At 41.4% G+C, this 20805-nt stretch overlaps 1 protein-coding gene across 2 annotated transcripts; it reads left to right on the top strand.

The window, feature by feature from the left end:
• The first annotated feature begins 10505 nt into the window (after nucleotides 1-10505).
• On the top strand, nucleotides 10506-17186 carry LOC117845455 (aminopeptidase P2). Of its 2 annotated transcripts, none has more exons than XM_034726503.2 (13): nucleotides 10506-10864; nucleotides 11332-11457; nucleotides 11543-11662; nucleotides 12178-12453; nucleotides 12880-13052; nucleotides 13822-14100; nucleotides 14603-14754; nucleotides 15210-15400; nucleotides 15504-15612; nucleotides 15723-15877; nucleotides 15950-16042; nucleotides 16317-16397; nucleotides 16762-17186. In XM_034726503.2, the coding sequence occupies exons 1-13, from the start codon at nucleotides 10541-10543 to the stop codon at nucleotides 16831-16833; spliced, it is 2151 nt and encodes a 716-aa protein (XP_034582394.1). In that variant the 5' UTR covers nucleotides 10506-10540; the 3' UTR covers nucleotides 16834-17186. The 2 variants fall into 2 exon arrangements, with proteins under 2 accessions (XP_034582394.1, XP_034582395.1); XM_034726504.2 differs by having other exon boundaries at nucleotides 10763-10864; nucleotides 11348-11457.
• Nucleotides 17187-20805: the final 3619 nt, after the last annotated feature.

The raw sequence follows: 20805 nt of genomic DNA, 5'->3' as shown, positions 1-20805 counted from the left end.
TTTTTGGGACCCAAGGAACCGAAGATGACGCCGCACAACTTTAAAGTACGTAAAATAAATATATTACTAGTTAATTATTTTCTAGCTCCTTATATGTATTTGTTCATGTAACATTCACAAATTTCCAAATTATAGATGTTAAATATTCAACAAGGACTCTTGAAGGAAGAAAGAGTAGCGGCAATATGTGAAGGTCTCATTGGATTCATAATGGACGAGGTGGTAAATCCAAAAGGAGAATTTTATTACGATGGATGACAATTAGACACTCCGATCAGCAACACCACGACGGGAAGATTGTAGGAAGATACTTTGATTTATTTGTATATATAATACGCGCTAATTATGATCGATTTGTACTAAGCTAGTTGAATTGTGTATAAGGATTGTGTATATATATAGTAATTGTATAATTACAAATCCCATTCGTTTAAATACTAGTTGATTTCGTTCTAAAAAAATCTCAACTACAAGGTTAACAAATTAAAAGGGCCGCGGTACTACGTATACGTGATGCATGCATGAAAAATTCAGGCGTCACGGCAGTGCCATGCAAGCACCATTTATTCCCAGTTGGAATCGAGCCGGGACTAAAGGGGGACCTTTACTCCCGGTTAAAAGACCCGGGACTAAATACCCCCCGTGTCCCGGTTGGTTTATCCCGGATGGATATCCGAGAGATATGCACCCTACCAACCGGGACTAAAGGCCAATTCTCTACCAGTGATCGCATCAGAAAAAAAATTATTAATCAACAAAAGGTTATGGATATGAAAACATCGCTCAAGCGAGCTTTCATATATATAACCGGTTTGGGTTACCAGCCACGCACGTCATGTACAATGACTAGACATCTCTAATTAACAAGCCCACTATAGACTTTAATTCGTGACTTATGGGATTTGGGCATTATCATCGGATGAAATGGAACTTATGCCCCTAGAGCTGACGATTTTCCATGTTTTGGTAGAAAACTAGGCAACATTTCTTCAGGGAGGCTGGGCGACACATGATCAATATATACATGGATGCGTGTGGACTACATAGTGAGATGCTTAGCATTAAGATTTCTCCAACTTAGACACGATAAGGTATATCTCTACAAATACTTGGGATAGGTAGGCATCAGGGAAACAGATATTGTTGCTATAGTTTCGAGACCACCGGTGGCATTGCACCGCCAAGCGGTCTGATGGCTTTGGTTGTACGGTGGATATGCCCTATACGTGTACCAAAACGGTGTGTTGGTACCTTCGTCCATCTGCAACTCGAGCTTATTCACTGTCATCGCTTATTCTAACCTTAAAGTTTGTATGTAATACTCCCACATCCTGTTTCTCAAATAGTCCATGAAACGCAGGCAAAAATGCCTTGGAAGCTAACACTTCACTCCCTCTGATGCTTTCCACTCCCCAGAGTTATGTACAGCCATTCAAAAACAACATATATATGCCTTCAATTGTTAGTAGTACCCTTATCTCCGTGCAGAAAAGTTGCAAACACTAAATAACTCACAAACCTGTTGTTGTGATTCTATCATGTTCTCTGGACCCCCTCCATTATGTTCAGGATTATTATAATCTCGTTGTTCTAAAATTCACCCTAACGGTCAATGTCCATCTTATGAGCCCTAGATCCTAGATTTTAGAATAAGTGCAGACAGAGGCTGATGTCTGTAACAACTAGATTAATGCAATTAAAATTGTGAAGTTAGGCATCCTCAAAGGATATCGGCTTAATCAGAAGAGAAACGTACGTTGCAGGTTCACGGTTCCTCTGAGTTAAGAAATTACCGAAATCGTGTGAGGTCTCAGCAACAGCTGCACACTGATAGTTACCGGCCGGGATGCTGGATTCTTGACACGGTCGCCGATAGTAGAATACGCAGGTGCAGAGATATTATATATGTACTACTGTAAGTTTATAAATGGGATTCTAAAGCTAGCACAGTAATGAGCTCGGTCTAGATCGATTTCATGGCTGAATTTGCACTCTCGATTCACACAGCTAACCTATATACTTCAATGGAAGATTTCTGTTGCCTAAGGGATCTGCCGGAACAGGTGGCTGGCTGCCTAACTTGATCCATTCATATGCACAATCGCCGCTGCGTATGGATCCGGATCCACAGCTGTACTGTATGTGTCCCAGTCTTATAAGACAGAAAGCTCCGCCGGCTTATTATCAGCGTCTCCAATACCCTCGTCTACAAAACCAGTAGCCTATTAGAATTGTCAAATGGTGTGTGTGCAGTGAAACCAGGGATATATACAGGAATAGACTAGCAGTGGTTTTAAAGTCGAGACTTTTATTGGTTAATTAATTCTACTGGAGCCTTTTTATTGGTTAATTAATTCTACTGGGCAAGTGATACTTCTGTAGAGAAATCTTTTTTTTCCTCATCATATATCACCTTTTGTTTTGTTTTTCCCAACAACATTATCCATCCATAAAAGGCGAATCAACTACAAAATGCTGCGGAAGGTGATCCGATAATGTCAAAAAAGAAAACATATTTCACTAAGAACGGAGGATGAGCAATATTAGACTTTTCTTTTGATTATTTTATTTTTTTTCTGTGCTCCTTCTCCCTTTTTTTTTCCTTATAATAAGCTATTGAATTCAAGACTTGTAAGAACTTGTGTTCGTTTATCGCAGATTCTGGATATATTTCCATTTTCTAAAAAAATTGACACAATATCTAGCAAGAGGCGTGCTCTGTTTTGCGGTCTAGTTTTGCCATGATGTGCTTTATTAAAAAAAGCAGCATTTGACTGTAATCTGTGCACAGCTTCAGTCAGTCGTGTCATCCGCAAAGGAACAAGCACTTATAAATAAAATTTGACACATCCAGTGCGAAAGTGAAATCATCTACATCCACTGCGAAGAGGTGTCTATGACTTCTTATTCCCCGCCGTCAATATTCGTTGATCGTTGAGCTATAGCTTTAGAGAGTCGTGATACCTATGACTAGTGAGTGTGTGAGTGCCTATGATACACAATTTCCCCGTCTGTGGTGAATGGTGATACTTGTTGTTCTGGTTCTCCATTAGAATGAAATGAAAGTCTAGCTAGCAAAGAATCCGTGCATCTTCAATCTCTGATAGCACTATCTAGCTCATGGATTCAGAGGCCGGGCATTTTCTGATTTAGCTCTTAGCTTGTCTATCCTCCTGTTGTGCAAATTTCAGTTACCATGGTGGTTATATCATCTTCTATTGCACTGCAGTGCAGCCCCACAACAACAATGGACTACCAAATACCGATGCACAATCCATAACAACTATTACCGACAGATGGTTAGAAGTTATAATATCTTTTACCCACTAATGGTTGGACGAGATCATTTAAAATAAATAAAAAATAGAAGTTTATTTAGCTGCAATTTAGTATGACTTTAGTGACCATACCATACTTTGAAAACTCTCTAGTACCGGGAAAACCCCTTCACTACACGATTTGCAACTTTTGCTGAGAGAATTTGAGTAGGTGGCCGATAGTAGGTGGCCGACGGTGCCGTATTATTTTATACTCTATACTAGTCTTTGGTCGGTGATTCTCTGTCCCAGATTCACTATTACCCTCAGCAAAGTGTTGAATTATACCGTAATACATTCGCAAAAAAAAAAAGAATTATACTGTAACAATGTCGGTCATTCCACAAAAGAACAATAAACAAATCAATCCCCGTCGCCCACCTGAATGAAGCCCTCGGCAATAGCTGCATATCCTGTAGTGCTTTTAGTCTCATTGCCTGTTCGCTTCAGCTTATTCAGCCAGCTCAGCTACCAAACAGTGTTTTCCTCTCACAGTAAATCAGCTGTTTCAGCTTTTCAGCCGGCTTATAAGTTGAAGCGAACAGGTCAGTAAAAGGTGCTGTCCTTTTGGATTTTACCCGTGGAGGTTTAGTACTTGTTGGCAACCCGAACTGATACTAATGCCGATTTTAACATTAGTACTGGTTGGTTTACCGATTGATATTCTTAACCAGTACAAAAGAGCCTCTAGGGGTGACCAATTAGATCAAGTACTAGTATTAGTACTGGGTCTAGATTTGGTTGTTATATACGTGGATGATGGAAGGTCATTTCTCCAGTAGTACAAACATCGATTCATATGTAAGCAAATTATAGTCCAGACATTCGATACATTATCCAGACAAACATTGATTCATTTGTGCATAAGTAAATATTGTGCTACAAATAATAATGGAAATAACCCGTCTATTCATTATTGACAACAAATGTGACACACCTGCTCTTCTGCACGACAAGTTATCACAAACTTTATGTTTCCTCTCTCCCTATGGGGACATAAAAGGGGCTTGAATATATCATGTAGTGAGATCATGATCAATAGTCATATACATACCCCGAGCCTACCGTGTTTTCTATCTTTATGTTTTGGTTGGTTTAGAAGTACAACACAGGGATTGGAAAACAAGCTATATGGGATTGGGAAGCATTAGGAAATAGAATGTTAGCTTGCATAACCTGTGTGCCTTTTTGGCTTTGGACTCGGGTTCCACTGTTGGGTGTTGGTCTCTTCTTCAGAAGGCAGGTAGAACGAGCAGGTATAGTAGGGTACTTGAAAAGACGGATGGATCTCAGGAACGTCCAAGAGGCCGTTCCTACAGTGTTGTTATCCGTGGACAAGCTTATGCATGCCTTCAATTGTTACTAGTAACCTACGTTATTCAATCATGGTGTGATTCTCTCCATTATGTTCAAGATTATTTTTATCTCACTGTGCTAAAATTCACTACTACAAAAATAATTTCTAGCCCCAGTCTGCAGGACCGGGTTTTTAGACCGGTGCTAAGTAATTGGTTTCTATAAATGATGCATTTTCTATTGCCGGTCCTGAAAAGCGCATATGGAGGACCTGATGGCCTAAAAGACCCGGACCTAGAAATCAATTCCAGAAAGCCATTAACTCGTTTTTAAGGATATAAGCTTAGAAGAGGAGCACTGCAAGTTCACAAGTCCTCTGAGCTAAGAAACCGAAATGGTTGTCGCAGCAAAAGAGAGGTGCCAACATGCTGGATTCTCAGCACGGTGGCAGATAGCATAGTAGGCAGGTGCATGCAGAGATACAAGCTGTATTGTTTTAATTTCAGAGAATGGGATTTGATCCTAGATAACACAATAATACGCTAAGCTCTAAATTATTATTGCCTGACTTTGCATCTCTGGATGCACAGCAGCTAAAACATGTACTTCAACAGAAAATTTCTGTTGCGCAGAGGATGGCTGGCTGCCTAATTCGATCCGTCCGTCTGAGGAAATTGCTGCTGCTGGATCCTGAACCGAATCCCTTCGTACCTGATGATTTACACCTCGTTACGTGTTCTTTCCTGGTGCATCCCAGCCTCACAAAGACAAATAGCTCTTCTGATTATCTGCATCTCCTATACGCTCTTCTACAAAATCACATGGTTACTGGAATTGTCGAATGGTGCGCGTATATGCTCACTGAGAGAAAGAAACCAAGGGATATATGCTGGAATAGACTAGCTAGCTGTAGTTTTAAAGTCAAGCCTTTGGTCAATAAATTCTACCGGGTATGCCATAGTTCTGCAGAGATAAATCGTTTTTTTACCATATCACTTTTTCTATTATTTTTGCCAACGATATTATCCTTCCACATGCTATACCTTCGTCCATCTGATTGAACAGTACATACATTTTAGATAAGAGCATTGAACTGCAAAACTTTAGGGTGGGCCATGGCCCACCTGGGCAGCCTGCTAGCTGCTCCACTGGCCCAAGCATAAATAAAAAGTTATCCAAAGATTTTTTTTTTCTAGTAGGTGCAACGTCTCCCTTGAGCAACCTTAGTAGGATCCCAATGCTGGAGGAGGGTTTTTAAAATAAAATGTTTGGGTAACTTTTGTGGGAATTTTTTTTGATAACTTTTACGTTATGTTGGGAAGAAGTCCATTTGACTTTGAACTATCAACTATGTCCAATTTCCATGCAGGCTAAAACCACAGTCAAGACCACGTAAGGTGAAGTTGGATGGTTGTAAAGTTGACCGACGGACCAACATTGGAGTTTTCGGTTGAAAGTAAAAATTGACTTAGTCAATAATGAGAGGTCAAATTGCCTTCTTCAAAAATAAAGTTGTCAGGCCCAGCCCAGTCCAGCCCGGTACCCTCGTACATGCATGAGGAACAAACCAAATCTCATATTTTTCATCACATAAAATTAAAATATGAATCAAAGGAAACTTATGGTTCTGCACCCAACAAAACATTGATATATATATATAATCATGAAGTATGCGACGTCAATCATTCGGGCATGGAAGACCATACCAAGCAGCATCCAGAATCTCACGAGAAGACAGTGCGCGATAGAGGACAAGACAAAAGGAATGAACAGTGACTCTACTGTAGCCAGGACAATTATTGAGGAGCGGAGCGTCGTCCAGCTGTCCAGGCAACAGAAGAGGTGAATTATTGAGGAGTCTCCTGAAGCTTCTACTGCAGCTATAAAACGAGAGGTCGGGCGAAGCATTCTGGCATCAAAGAAGCGAAGGCACCACCAGACCAGAAGAAGAAGCAAAACACCTCCACCCACACTCCACTCACAAATACTCCATGAAGACCACCACTACCTCGGAAGTACTCTGAGGGATACCCACCATTAGTAGTAACACCCTACTACCGTTGTATCATTCAACCACCTCTGTATTATTAGAATAAAGGGAGGTCGATGGAGCTCGTCCCGCCATTTGTAAGGTAATTAACGTTTGTGCTAAGTACTTGGGGTTTCCCGAAAGGGAAAGCCGCATGTAAGCTTGTCCCGTGGAAATGGATTAAGCTGTTCTGGTAATATCCCTGCCTTCCCTTAAGCTCGTCCGTATGGGGCGATGTCTCTACGCTAGGGACCCTAGAGGAGAAACCTCTGCGTGTGTTGTTCTCGTGTTAGCCTTGGTAGCGGCGTTTGAGGAGAACCCTGTGTGCGCAGAGAAGTGTTCCCTTCGGATGGAACTGCCTGGGGAGACGGTAGAGCCTGAGTCCTATATGCTTGTGGCTGGGGACAATGAGGGTGAAGACTGGGCTGGCCTGTTTCTGAAGCGAGCCAGCAACACATGCGGTGAGTACCGAGTAGGAGTGACACAAAGCATAGCAGCACGACCGCTGAATCCTTGGTCTCGCCAACCCGCAAAGATCCTGAGGATCTATATAATCAAGATATAGACCTAATCACGCACCCGCACATACCATATCTGCTGAATAGTTGCTGAAAGCGACCCCGAATAGTTGCTCAATAGTGCTGAATAGTGAGCGAATAGTGCCGCCATCTTTTGCTCATCGTGAAGTGCTCCACCCACTCACGGTGAGTGCCCAAGCACTGTTCATATTCCTAATTTAAATAGTGTGCTGAATTTGAATAGTGCATCTCAATTTGAATAGTAATCAACAATTTTGAATAGTGCAATGATAATAACTCGAAATTTATAATCTGAATTTTTAAGTCGCTTGAATTCGGAGTTGAAGTTCCCGAAGTTTTCCCATACTGAATAGTAATCAGCGATTTTGAATAGTGTAGTGAATAGTAACTCGAAATTTATAATCTGAATTTTTAAGTCGCTTGAATTCGGAGTCGAAGTTCCCGAAGTTTTCCCGTACTGGTATCACGAAAACTGCGGGAATAACAACGAGAAACTGCGACTCCGAATTCAAGTGACTTAAATTTTAGATTATAAATTTCGAGTTACTATTCGTTGCACTATTCAAATTGTCTGATTACTATTCAAATTGAGAGGCATTATTCAAATTCAACACACTATTTAAATTAGGAATATGAACAGTGCTTGGGCACTCACCGTGAGTGGGTGGAGCACTTCACGATGAGCAAAAGATGGCGGCACTATTCGCTCACTATTCAGCACTATTGAGCAACTAATCAGGGTCGCTTTCAGCAACTATTCAGCAGATATGGTATGCGCGGGTGCGTGATTAGGTCTATATCTTGATTATATCGATCCTCAGGATCTTTGCGGGTTGGCGAGACCAAGGATTCAGCGGTCGTGCTGCTATGCTTTGTGTCACTCCTACTCGGTACTCACCGCATGTGTTGCTGGCTCGCTTCAGAAACAGGCCAGCCCGGTCTTCACCCTCACCGTCCCTAGCCACGAGCACACAGGACTCAGGCTCTACCGTCTCCCTAAGCAGTTTCACCCGAAGAGAACACTTCTCTGCGCACACAGGGTTCTCCTCAAACGCTGCTACCGGGGCTAACACGAGAACGACACACACAGAGGTTTCTCCTCTAGGGTCCCTAGCGTAGAGACATCGCCCCATACGAACGAGCTTAAGGGAGGTAGGGATATTACCAGGACAGCTTAATCCATTTCCACAGGAGAAGCTTACACGCGGCTTTCCCTTTCGGGAAACCCCAAGCACTTAGCACAAACCTTAATTACCTTACAAACGGCGGGACGAGCTCCAACGACCTCCCTTTATTCTAGTATTACAGAGGTTGTGGAGTGATACAACGGTAGTGGGGTGTTACTACTAATAGTGGGAATCCCTTAGAGCACTTCCGAGGTGGCGGTGGTCTTCATGGAGTATTTGTGAGTGGAGTGTGGGTGGAGGTTTTCTACTTCTTGGTGATCGTGCTTCGGTGATGTGTTGATTGATGCTGAATGCTTCACGCGGCTTCTCCTTTTATAGCTGCAGTAGAAGCTTCGGGAGACTCCTCAATTATGCACCTCTTTTGTTGCCTGGACAGCTGGACGGCGCTCCACTCCTCAATAATTGTCCTGGTTACAGTAGAGCCACTGTTTATTCCTTTTGCCCTATCCTCTATCACGCGGTGACATTTTGGATTTGTCCCGTGGAGATGGATTAAGCTGTCCTGGTAATATCCCTGCCTTCCCTTAAGCTCGTCCGTATAGGGCGATGTCTCTACGCTAGGCCCTAGAGGAGAAACCTCTACGTGTGTCATTCACATGTTAGCCTTGGTAGCGGCGTTTGAGGAGAACCCTGTGTGCGCAGAGAAGTGTTCGCACGGGTGGAACTGCGTGGGGAGACGGTAGAGCCTGAGTCCTTTGTGCTCGTGGCTGGGACGGTGAGGGTGAAGACCGGGCTGGCCTGATTCTGAAGCGAGCCAGCGACACATGCAGTGAGTACTGAGTAGGAGTGACATAAAGCATAGCAGCAAACGACCGGCTGAATCCTTGGTCTCGCCAACCCGCAAAGATCCTGAGAATCAATATAATCAAGATATAGACCTAATCACGCACCTGCATATACCATATCTGTTGAATAGTTGCTAAAAGCGACCCCGAATAATTGCTCAATAGTGCTCAATAGTGAGTGAGCGAATAGTACCACCATCTTTTTCTCATCCTGAGGTGCTCCACCCACTCGCGGTGAGTGCTCGAGTGCTGTTCATGTTCCTATTTTGAATAGTGATCTGAATTTGAATAGTGCCTCTCAATTTGAATAGTGCCGTGAATAGTAACTTGAAATTTATAATCTAAAATTTTAGTAGCTTGAATTCCGGGTCGCAGTTCCCGTTGTTATTCCCGTGTTTTCGTTTCGTCCCCCCGTACTGCATTTCCGCGGTGCTTTCTCCGATACGTTCTCCAGAATAGCATCAACCAGCGAGCCATTAACTCGTTTTTATGAATGTCATCTTAGAAGATGAGCATTATTGCAAGTAAATATCTGGTCATGTGTTCTTTCCTGGTGCCTAAATATGAAATATCCCCCTCTCGTCATGCATGTGTTCTTTCCTGGTGCATCCCAACCTCAGAAGACAAACAGCTCTGCAGATTATCTCCATCTCATATCCGCTTTTCTCGAAGCCACATCCCCACTATAATAGGCTACTAGAGTTGTTGAATGTTGTGCGTATAAGAGGTAGCAACCAAGGGATATATATTCGAATAGACTAGCTGCAGTTTTAAAGTCAAGCCTTTGGTACCGGGCATGTAACAGTGCTTCAGAGATAAATCTTTTTTTTTACCATATCACTATTTCTCTTATTTTTCCAACAATATTATCCATCCACTACCACAAGTAATATACAATATTCCCTCCGTTCAATTTTGACAGACCTATTTTACCAAAACACAAGACCAAGATGCAGGCCACTGCCTACCATCTATTGAACTCATGTTATTACATTCTTCTCGTTAGTTGAAACGATTTTCCACGAAGACTCCTCCATATGGATGTACAAAAATACATGTACAAGCTATTTTTCTGAAGCAGTTACTCTGTACGAAACTGAATAGTCATTCATGTCATACCCAAGATTGCAACTCAAATAGGATAAAAGAGAGAAATTCAGTTTTGAAAATAGGCCTATCCGAAGGGAAATGAGTGAGTACCAACTGCCAAGCAACTCCAAATTTTTTTTTGCCCTTTACGCAAGGCCCGGCCGAGCCCATACATGTGGATTGTGGGCCGGTTCTGCCACGGTCCTCCACAAGTCCAGAAGACTACTAGTCGAGCTGGTCCCTTATCTCCCTCCACCTCTCTTCCCTCGCTTCTCCTCCCCACGACGAGTTGCCGCCCATGGCGATCGAAGCGGCACGCCTCTCCCCGTCCCTCGCCGCCGCCGCCTTCCTCGCCCGCCGCCCGGCTCCCGCTCTCTTCCCCTTCTCCCTCCGCCGCCGCCTCCCCCTCCTCCGCGTCCTCGCCAGCTCGTCAGGCGGGGACGGCCGCGTCGTCGCCCTCTCCTCGTCGGAGCTCCGCAAGCGCCGGGGCCTCTCCTCTTCCTCCGGGGCCGCGGACCCGGCCTCTGGCGGGGATGAGAAGCTCCGCTCGCTCCGTCGACTCTTCGCGCGCCCCGACGTTGCCATCGACGCCTACATCGTCCCCTCACAGGACGCCCACCAGGTCGCTGCCCACCACCACCCCCACCTCCCTACTTGAATACAACAAAGTTGTATTTTTTCCTCTGATTTGGAATGAGCAGATGAAGGAATGAATATATAATTTTTCAAAACGATAGCGTAGTTGTGCAAATTCCGCAGCATTTAGACGATATCCACTGTGATTATAGTTAAGAGCCTTCTATGACTTCTTTTTTCCCACTGTCAATTCTCTGTTGAGCTATAGCTTTAGAAAATCGTGATAAGTATGACTAGGACGAGTGTGTGATTGCCTAATGTACACAATTTCTCCATCGATGGTGAATGGTGATACTAGTTGTCCTGGTTATCCATATGCAGTGAACTGGTTGTGCTAATAGTGCTGTCCAATTTAAATGATGTAGAAACTTTCAATGGAGTCTTTAGTGAAATGGCAGAACCGAATTACATCCCATTAAACTTACAAGCATTTATTCAAAACTCCTGTTACAGAGCGAATTCATTGCAGAATGCTTCATGAGGCGTGCATACCTGACTGGCTTCACTGGCAGTGCTGGTACAGCTGTGGTCACAAAAGATAAGGCTGCTCTCTGGACTGATGGCAGATATTTTCTTCAGGTACACCATTCACATATAGTAGATTTCAGTTGATTGGAACATTTAGTTCAGTTATTGACTCCTGATCTTTTCTTACTTTTGGTAGGCTGAGAAGGAATTGAGCCATGAATGGACACTTATGCGCAGTGGAAATCATGGTGTTCCAACTACTAGTGAGTGGTTGAATGATGTTTTACCGTCTGGTTGCCGAGTTGGTATTGACCCGGTGAGCTTTGCTTTATTCTGTTACTTTTGATAAAGAATTTTAATTCTGGATTCAGTGACACAATGAATACTTTTGCTATACACTTTATGTGATGCCCACATATTAAGCCATGTAAAGTTGGGCTTAAGTTCTTTCTTGGTGATGATACCATGACGTGATTGTGAATGCCAGAGACATGCTGCAGTTAGGCGATTAACACACTTTTACTAAGACATAACTGGAACTGCAGCACACTCCCTTTCATTTGTTCCAGCAGCATCTGTGTATTTTGAAATTTATCATCTGATTTGCCTGTTCCAATAAAATTTTAGGCATCACGATTCCATAGCTTTTAGTTTAGATTTAAGGATCTATTAACTGTTATCTAAGTATCTTTCGAAGAGAACATTATTTTAATGTGTTTCAACTTTCAATTAATTTTTATTGCTATTTCCTTTTGTTTTGTTATGTTTACAGTTATGTTTCATTGAATTTTCAGTCTAATCCTTTATCCTTCATTTGTTCGAAGGATGCAGTTTCTTTTCTCATTTGATGCTGCTGAAGAATTAAAGGATTCAATCTCAAATAAGAATCATGAGTTGGTTTTGGTTCGAGGCATGAACCTAATTGATGAGATATGGGGAGATGCAAGGCCAAAGCCCCCAAAAGAACCAACTAGGGTGCACGACATCAAATATGCTGGTATTGATGTGCCATCAAAATTGTCGTTCATTAGATCACACCTTGCTGAAAATGGGTGTGATGCTGTGGTAATTTCAATGCTCGATGAAGTTGCTTGGTTGTTGAACATGGTAATGTTTTGATTCTTTTATAATTTGTTTGATATGATAGCTGTGTATGAATATTGTGAACATGCTGTACATGAAACTATTCTATGTATTTCAGTGTGTTTAGTCATATATGTCTTTTCTGAACAGTTCCTCAGTCTCCACATGCTTTTAGTCAAAAGCATTGTATATCTAAATATTGTTAGTAAATATTAGTCTTAAGTTTTAGTAATTATTTTTTATTGCGTATAACTGGATTATAGTTAACAGTTCCTGGGTAGTAGGGTTTCCAGTGAAATTTTTGACTTAGGGGTTATTTCTGTGATAATTAGTGGAAATTTAATCATTGTTAATCCATTGCCTCAACTCAAAATAACAACCAGAGGTTGCAGATAAAGTCTAGCAGCATTTTTCATGAAGCTGATGGGTTCGTCCCACATTGAAATGCAGCGAGGAAGTGATGTCCCTCATTCACCAGTATTTTATAGCTATCTTATTGTGGAAGTTAGCACTGCTACATTATTTGTGGATAGCAACAAAGTTTGTGAAGATGTTTTGGTGCACCTTGAGAAAGCTGGAGTAAAACTTAAGCCATATGAAGCAATTGTGTCTGAAGTGGAAAGGTAAATTTTGCAAAAGCATTAGTATTTATAATATTTCTGCCTGGCTTCAAATATGCAGTTGTGCAGTTTCGCATTTCATTCATTGTTGATGTAGTCTTTGTTTCTATACAAAGATAATAATCTTGGCAAAATAATATAGATTTCATTGACCCAATGAGCTCGTTGTTCTTCAGTATCAAATTCAATCGATTGGATTGCTTATGGCCTTATCCATGCAAATCCTTCCCTGCCTTGGAGATGCTAGAGTTTCTGTTCTACCCTGTCTTGTAGATATTTATTTCTATTTGGTAAACTGATACATTCCAGGTTTATTTATGAATTTCAAATCTTGTAGAATTTCAAAAGGGAAAACATAATAGGTATAATGTTTCATTGGGTATTTGAAACACGTAATGGTTTTGTGCTGGTTGCCATTGACTATATTGGTTTTGAGATAAAGAAATTTGCTAAGTTTAACAAACAAATTTTCTCTACATTTTATGGTGATTAATGATGTACCTAATGTGCTAACTTCGTCTTGCATGTTGATGAATTCTGTACTGGTCTTCTACTTTTTTGTGTTAAAATGTGTTTACCTATTAAGGTTTATATATGTAGTAAGCATGTATCTCTGAAAGAAAGAGTGAAAATATTAAATTCTGTAGATGGTTGTTGAATAGTTTAATGATCGACCATCAACTCCCATCTTGTTGGTGTTATTTATCTTATGTTTCTATTTTCTTTTCATCACATTTTTATCTTTCTATTGAAATGGCTTTCCTTTGTCCAGACTGGCAGAGAAAGGTGCAAAGCTCTGGTTGGATTCTTCAAGTATGAATGCAGCCATAGTTACTGCTTTTATATCAAGTTGCGATAGACATATGAAAAAGAAAGGAAAATCAGGGAAAAAGGTTGGAGAGAAAGAAGCATCTTCAGACAAGCCAACAACTAGAGGCCCTGTTGTTGAGAATGGAGCATTAAATGTTGTATACAATGTTTCACCGGTAACACTTGCCAAGTCAGTTAAAAATGAGGCAGAGATTGAGGGAATGAAGAATTCACACCTAAGGTATTGTCTTCAAAGAGCTTGCAAATTAGTATTTTTTTCCTCTGTTGAAAAATGCCTGATTCCCTGAAGCTCTATAAAAGAAAAAGATATCTAGGGCAACCCAGCATGAATTTGGCAAATAAATTTTATTTCTTGGTAGTGAAACATAATACATTAACTATTAGTCTGTTGGGCAAAACAGCAAAGATTCGAAGTGGTGGCCTATTGACATATGGGTACCAGCATGGACGTGGCCTATTGCTCACTCTGATTGTTCTTGTCTTTTTGTTTACCATATAGATTGTGCTTCTATTTGTGCATGAAAAAGAACAGTAAACATCTTTGTTGTAAGCTGAACAGTTCTTTAGTCATGTAGATATTGTTTAAAGGATTATCTCTAGTCTGCCCCCATGTATGCAATTACTTATCATGATTCTGGTGCCACATTTTCCTGTTGTATTGCTGCTTCATTTAATTTCGGTCAAATTGATAACTAGATTCTTTGCTGGGATATGACGTGTAGAGATGCTGCTGCTTTAGCAGAATTCTGGTGCTGGCTAGAGGAGGAAGTTGGTAAAAGTGTGCCTCTTACAGAGGTAGAAGTTGCTGAAAAGCTTCTTGAATTTCGTCAAAAGCAAGATGGATTTATAGAGACAAGCTTCGACACTATAAGTGGTATGATTTTCTTGTTTTGGACTTTAAGAAAATACCATTAAAATCTCACAGAAACTTTGTTTTCATTGATTAGTATCATAATTCTTTGCATTTTGTTCAGTACCTCTAGATTTATTCTATAGATAGATGCCCTTCAGTCTATATTTAGTTGTCTTTAACTAGTTTTTGACAGGACAGATGTCTAGCAAGGATCCTATTTTTTTTAACTATTGTTACCTATTTTGTAATCTAATTTTTCTGATAAAGGCAATGATAATTACGACTTCATCAAAATCATTATATTATTGTAATTTTGTGCTGATGCAAATATTCTAGCATGATGCATACTTAGTTTTGTTCTTACACTGAATTAGGGATGAAAGGAGACATTCTATTGATTGCATAAGTGCCATTCTTCCAAAAGTGTGATGCGTATAGTTCTTTACTTCTAACTGATACTCAGTTTTCCCACACAGGTTATGGTGCAAATGGTGCTATAATACACTACAGACCAACCCCTGAGGACTGCAGCTCTGTTGGAACTGACAATCTATTTTTATTGGATAGTGGGGCTCAATACATTGATGGAACTACTGACATAACAAGGACATTACATTTTGGTGAGCCTTCTCCATGGCAAAAGGAGTGTTTCACTAGAGTTTTGCAGGTACTTGATTCATTTGTAATGTGTGGCACACATTTTAGTAGCATTTATTTTTGCAGCCCCTTATTTGTTCCTACCTTATGAATATCATTAAATTTTGTGACAGGGCCATATAGCTATTGATCAGGTGGTGTTTCCTGAGAGAACTCCAGGCTTTGTGCTAGATGTTCTGGCACGCTCATCTCTATGGAAGATTGGACTGGATTATAGGCATGGTAATATTATCTTAACTAGGCTAAAATTCTCTCTAAATGGGAATATTGACTTAGACTTGAAGTTTATAGCATGCAATGTAAATCCATTTTCATGTTCATTCTTGTTCCAGGCACAGGCCATGGAGTTGGAGCTGCACTAAATGTACATGAGGGCCCTCAGAGCATAAGCTATCGATATGGAAATTTGACAGCCTTACAGAAGGGCATGGTTGTCAGCAATGAACCTGGCTATTACGAAGATAATTCATTTGGCATTCGTATTGAGGTAGATCATTGTACTGTACTTGAGCTGCAAGTAGACATTTTTATCCCTAATCTTTTCTGTTCGACGTTGCAGAATTTACTTCTGATAAAGGAGCTTAATCTGGCAAATTCGTTTGGTGGAATTTCATACCTTGGTTTTGAGAAACTAACCTTTGTTCCAATTCAGGTACAAACAAATATACTTGGTCCATGTTTCAATGGATGGAATTTTACACTTGTTACGTATATCTCCAATTGTTGTACTGGTGTATTGTTTTTGTTTGACTAATCAGTACACGAGATAATATGAGCTATCTTTTGCTGCTGCTTGATATTAAATCTAAGCTCTCACTATGTGACCATATGTTTAGCAATACCTCTGCTGTTCTCTCATTATTGTTCATGCTGAACACATAATTCATGAAGTACTGATTATTTCCTCATTTATTTTGCAACTTTAGAGCAAGCTTATTGACATGTCCTTGCTTTCACCTGCGGAGATCAACTGGGTCAATGCTTACCATGAAGAAGTCTGGGAAAAGGTGAGCTCATATATATTCTTTAGGCGGTAATCTATTAGTACACCAAGATGAGGCTGGGGATATCGTTATTTTGCTTGATGTAACACAATGACAACCTTCGATGTGTTTTCATGATATAGATCCATGTGACTCATGCCATCTCCAAAAGGAGGGATTGTTAATTTGGAATAGCATTTATATGCACTTTTTTTTTTGGCTCCCTACTCCCTGGTTCTTTCTTGTGCAGCCTGTTGTCATCACTGATTTTCTCTGTGAATGTTTTTATCTATTTAATCATCATCACATTGCCTTACTAGTTCCTACAGCAAGCTATCTCATCTTCCTGGAGTCATGGATCTGCTAAATTATCCACAATCTTTTGCAGGTTTCCCCTCTGCTGAGTGGCGATTCTCGTGACTGGCTATGGAAGAACACTAGACCTCTTTTAGAAATGTAACTCATCGATGCTCATGGGATAGCAGGGAGACACACAGCACAACGGGACAGGAGCAGCAACAGAAAGTGAGAAGTCAATAGAAATTGCTGGCAGCAACATCCTTTGCCCATTTGGTTCCCCTTTATGAAATGCATCTACAGTAGACTACATGGCAGTAAACAGAGGCAATAGATGCCTAGATGGCACTAGGTCAGGGTATGGTGGGTTGAAGCTGGTTTATTTGACATCCAGCCAATTTGATGCGACAATTAATGAGATGACATGGGTCGCATAGATGTCCTCTTCATTGGCTGAACATGCCTCTAAATGTTCACCATAATTTGCAATGCTATATGCTAGTTTTCTGTGGTCTACACTCTGTTTCCTTACAACATGGCATTTTTATGGTTTTTGGGTATATTTTAATCAATTAAGTACATGTTAATTTTGTAAGGCAATGTTTTTATAAAAGTAAAGTGATTTGAGATCATGTAATCATGTAAGCAGTTCAAATATGCATGAACACGAGAAAAATTAGAAAAAGAGCATTACTAATATGATGAGCCTCTGTACATCTACATAATTTTAAAATTTAGCAATTATTAGAGTAGCAACATGACACAATCCTGGAAGTGCCAAACACCACCGTGGAATTACATCTGCCTAGGTTGCCACTAATGCGGAGGGGAACTGGCAAAATAATTTACACTTCCAATGGTGGAGGAAGTTGACAGAAGAAAGCTGCCACCAGCCAGCACTCGAGGATTGCAATTGTTCCAAGCAATCATCTGTTATTCTCCCAGTTGTGTGCATTAGTCTTCATGTCTTTCGTTCAGATTCTTTTCAAAAAAAAAAAAACAGGATATCACAAAATGTGGCATGTGTCTCCTTTCAGCGAAGACATGACAACTATTTTTAAAGCTTGCCTTGTAATATGGAACGTGCCTTGAAACTTACAAGTTGGTTGATGAACCAATAGTAGACCAAATTAAAGGCTATATTTACTGCATACACCAACAGAGAAACTTGATACAACAATCATTGCTTCCTATACATATATTATAAATAGCAGAGTTCCAGAGGTGACACATCCAAAATAAGTTTCATTTCTGAATTTTGTATGGAGTGGCAAGATCAAACCTGGAGAGGTTACTAGTGAAAAAGATTACAGTGAATAGCCTGGCAGTTCAACGGTGACAGGAAGTGAGGCTTCCACTAGGGATGCGAAGCACCAGGAAATTTAGATGAATCAAGAAGGGGGAAAGTTGAGCAATGAATCATCAGAAAGCACCATGGTGACACAAACGTACCTTGTTCCTCCTGTAGGGCATGTATATGGAGACCGGGTCCCTCTGGTAGGACTTACTATGCAGTACCGCATCACATTCACCTTTATCATAAATGTATTAGCATACACCCCAATGTACGCTCAGTGGCGGAGCTTGGATGGGATTACAGAGGGGAAGAAGCTCTGTGTACGCTAAAACGCTTTTTGAATTAATGAACCCTTCGGTACTTCAATGCTTGGGATATCGTTGGGATTCATAGTAGTGGATGCATGCATGACATAGCAGCAGCGACGTAACTGAAAGTGAGATGACAAGGGAAATTGGTGGATGCAACACCTTTATAGATGATTTGATGACCCTTTATGAAGTGCATCTACAAATAAACGTATAGCTGCAGTGACAATTCAAGATGGCCAGAGTTGCCTTCTTGGGTGTGATCTTTGGATGGGATCTGTACCACAGCATGATTTTCCGGAAAAAATTCCATGGGGACCGTCCCCAAACTTCTGTCCGTGAGGATCCATCCTGGATGTGCGACACGTGGCTACTGCTGCCATCCGATGCACCTGTTCACGAGGCTCGACAGGCTCGGCTTGGCTCACAGGCTCCAGGCTTCGATACAGCCGAGCGAGGGTCTTGGGAACCCAGTGACGCCGCCGCCATCGCCTACATCCCCTCATCCACCACTTCAGCTCATCCGCTCGAACCCGTAGCATCCGGGGCCGTAGCTCTGCAGACGTCCCCACACCCCGCACTCAGATGGGTACTGACCCTGTCAAGTGCTTGGGTAGTCTAACATCCGTCGTAGCTGCAATTGTAACAACGACAGTTCGGCTGTTGGAATTTTGAAGGATTGCTGAAATCAAGTTGAGCAAAATGGAAGGGGAAGCACGAGAGCACAGTGCAGAATAGGAATTAGCATAGCATATGTACGTCCTGGTGGCTTGCAAGGGACCGACGAACTCATACACCAACTCCATCCATTTGGTTCTGAACTTTTTTCAGAACCAGGAAGCCTCTTACCCTCTTTGTCGTTTTCAACGCGTGTCTCCACAGTCACAGTGTTTCCTTGCTACATGGGGACGTCTGTGGAGCTGCGGCGATAGCGATGGTGTCCAGCGGTCAAGCTGCGGGTGGTGGATGAGGGGAACGGCCGAACGGAGGTGCCGCGGTGGCGCCGGTGCTGGATTCCCAGGGATTCTTCGACTGTATCGAAGCTAGGAGCCTGTGAGCCGAGGTATGCAAGCCGAGCAATTCGAGGGATATGCTGAGCCAGTCAAGCTTCGCGAGCAGGGGCGTCAGATGGCAGCAGTAGCCACGCATTGTAGGATGTGTCCTCACGCACAAGTTTGGGGACCGTCCCCATGGAATTTTTTCCTGATTTCCCGGAGCTGTTTCCTTTGCTAAATGCAAAGTCATTTCTATTTATGAGGCACCGAGATGCACTTGGCTAGATCAACTCTTTCATCTGCCACTTTTCACCCAAGCTTATGCTCAGCTATAGGAATTGTTGGCAATGCTTGATAGTTGTCACACCCAGTTCTAAAATAAAATCAAGTGCTACCTATATATATATGTGTGTGTGTGTGTTAGAATCAAGTTTCATACATGTAGTGACATCATTAGCGAACGACAACAATAGTATCACGTACATGACATTATTAGTGAATAGCAGCAATAGTACCACAAAAGAATAAGAAAGTATATCAGAGATTTACAGCTTAATCCTAGAAACGAAGGCTCCAAACTTCACAGGCAATCGACTGGGAGTCGCGTACGCTTAGCACTCAGCATCATCTTCAGAAAACTTCACACACCTTCTCCTTCTGAGCAGCAGTTAGCAAGGGTGAGTACACTTTGGTTGGTATTCAGCAAGACCATGAGAAATAACCAGAATAATGATTTAAGTCCATCTTCAAGTTTACTAATCATGTGAGGGTCTATGCCACTCTTGACCGTGAGCACAACTAATATATTAGTTTTACACTATGCAGAGATTGTACACTTTCATCATAAGTCGCGTAAAAGTTTAGAAGAACTTTGGACCCAACCATGCTGTACAAAAGTAGGCATTTATCACACTATCAAGGTGTGACAGCATCGGGATGCTACGGGGCCTTTACAAACATTTCCTAGTAAGTGGTAACCCACTAAGGTTTCAGGTTGAAGCAGAGCATAAACCTCTCTCAAGACTGCAAAGCTACCGTAAAGCAGATCAGCCTGAGGGCCGGGCTATACCCTATCAATGCATCCTCTTACCCTTTCGATAAGATTACCCTAGGCTAGAGTCTCTAATTAGCCAAGACCAAAGCCATGTAGTTCTTATGGTTGGACTGTTTTCCTAGGTGATCGCTCCATGTTCCAATTAATGCATGGTATTCTTGTAAATAAGCATAGATAGAAGGACGGTTAGGGACACTTGACTTTCTCCAAAGAGAAGTTGCTCTCACTGCTCTTCAATTCTTGCTCCTTGAAACTCTTAATCTTCAAAGCAATCCATCTACTCGAAGCAATCATCGGCAAAAATATACAAAACAAACAAACAAGTACAGCTAAGAACAGTACATCAATTAAAAGAAAAGCTTTAAAAAAACGTACTAAAGGATAGGGCTTGATTCTAGGTACGCTTGAATGCAAGAAACGTTGGGAATGGAACTATGGTTGAAAAGACAAAACTATCAAGAGGTTTGAATTATAAAAGAAA

The sequence above is a fragment of the Setaria viridis genome, chromosome 2 (genome assembly GCF_005286985.2).
Source record: "Setaria viridis chromosome 2, Setaria_viridis_v4.0, whole genome shotgun sequence".
NCBI lineage: Eukaryota > Viridiplantae > Streptophyta > Magnoliopsida > Poales > Poaceae > Setaria > Setaria viridis.
The sequence above is the reverse complement of the archived record's forward strand: the minus strand, read 5'-3'. Positions and strand labels throughout refer to the sequence as shown.

Coding starts and splice junctions, on each gene's coding strand:
- LOC117845455 (XM_034726503.2), top strand. CDS start 10,541: ATGGCGATCGAAGCGGCACGCCTCTCCCCGTCCCTCGCCGCCGCCGCC. Junction 14,755..15,209: donor AAGCTTCGACACTATAAGTG/GTATGATTTTCT, acceptor TTTCCCACACAG/GTTATGGTGCAAATGGTGCT. Junction 15,401..15,503: donor GTTTCACTAGAGTTTTGCAG/GTACTTGATTCA, acceptor ATTTTGTGACAG/GGCCATATAGCTATTGATCA.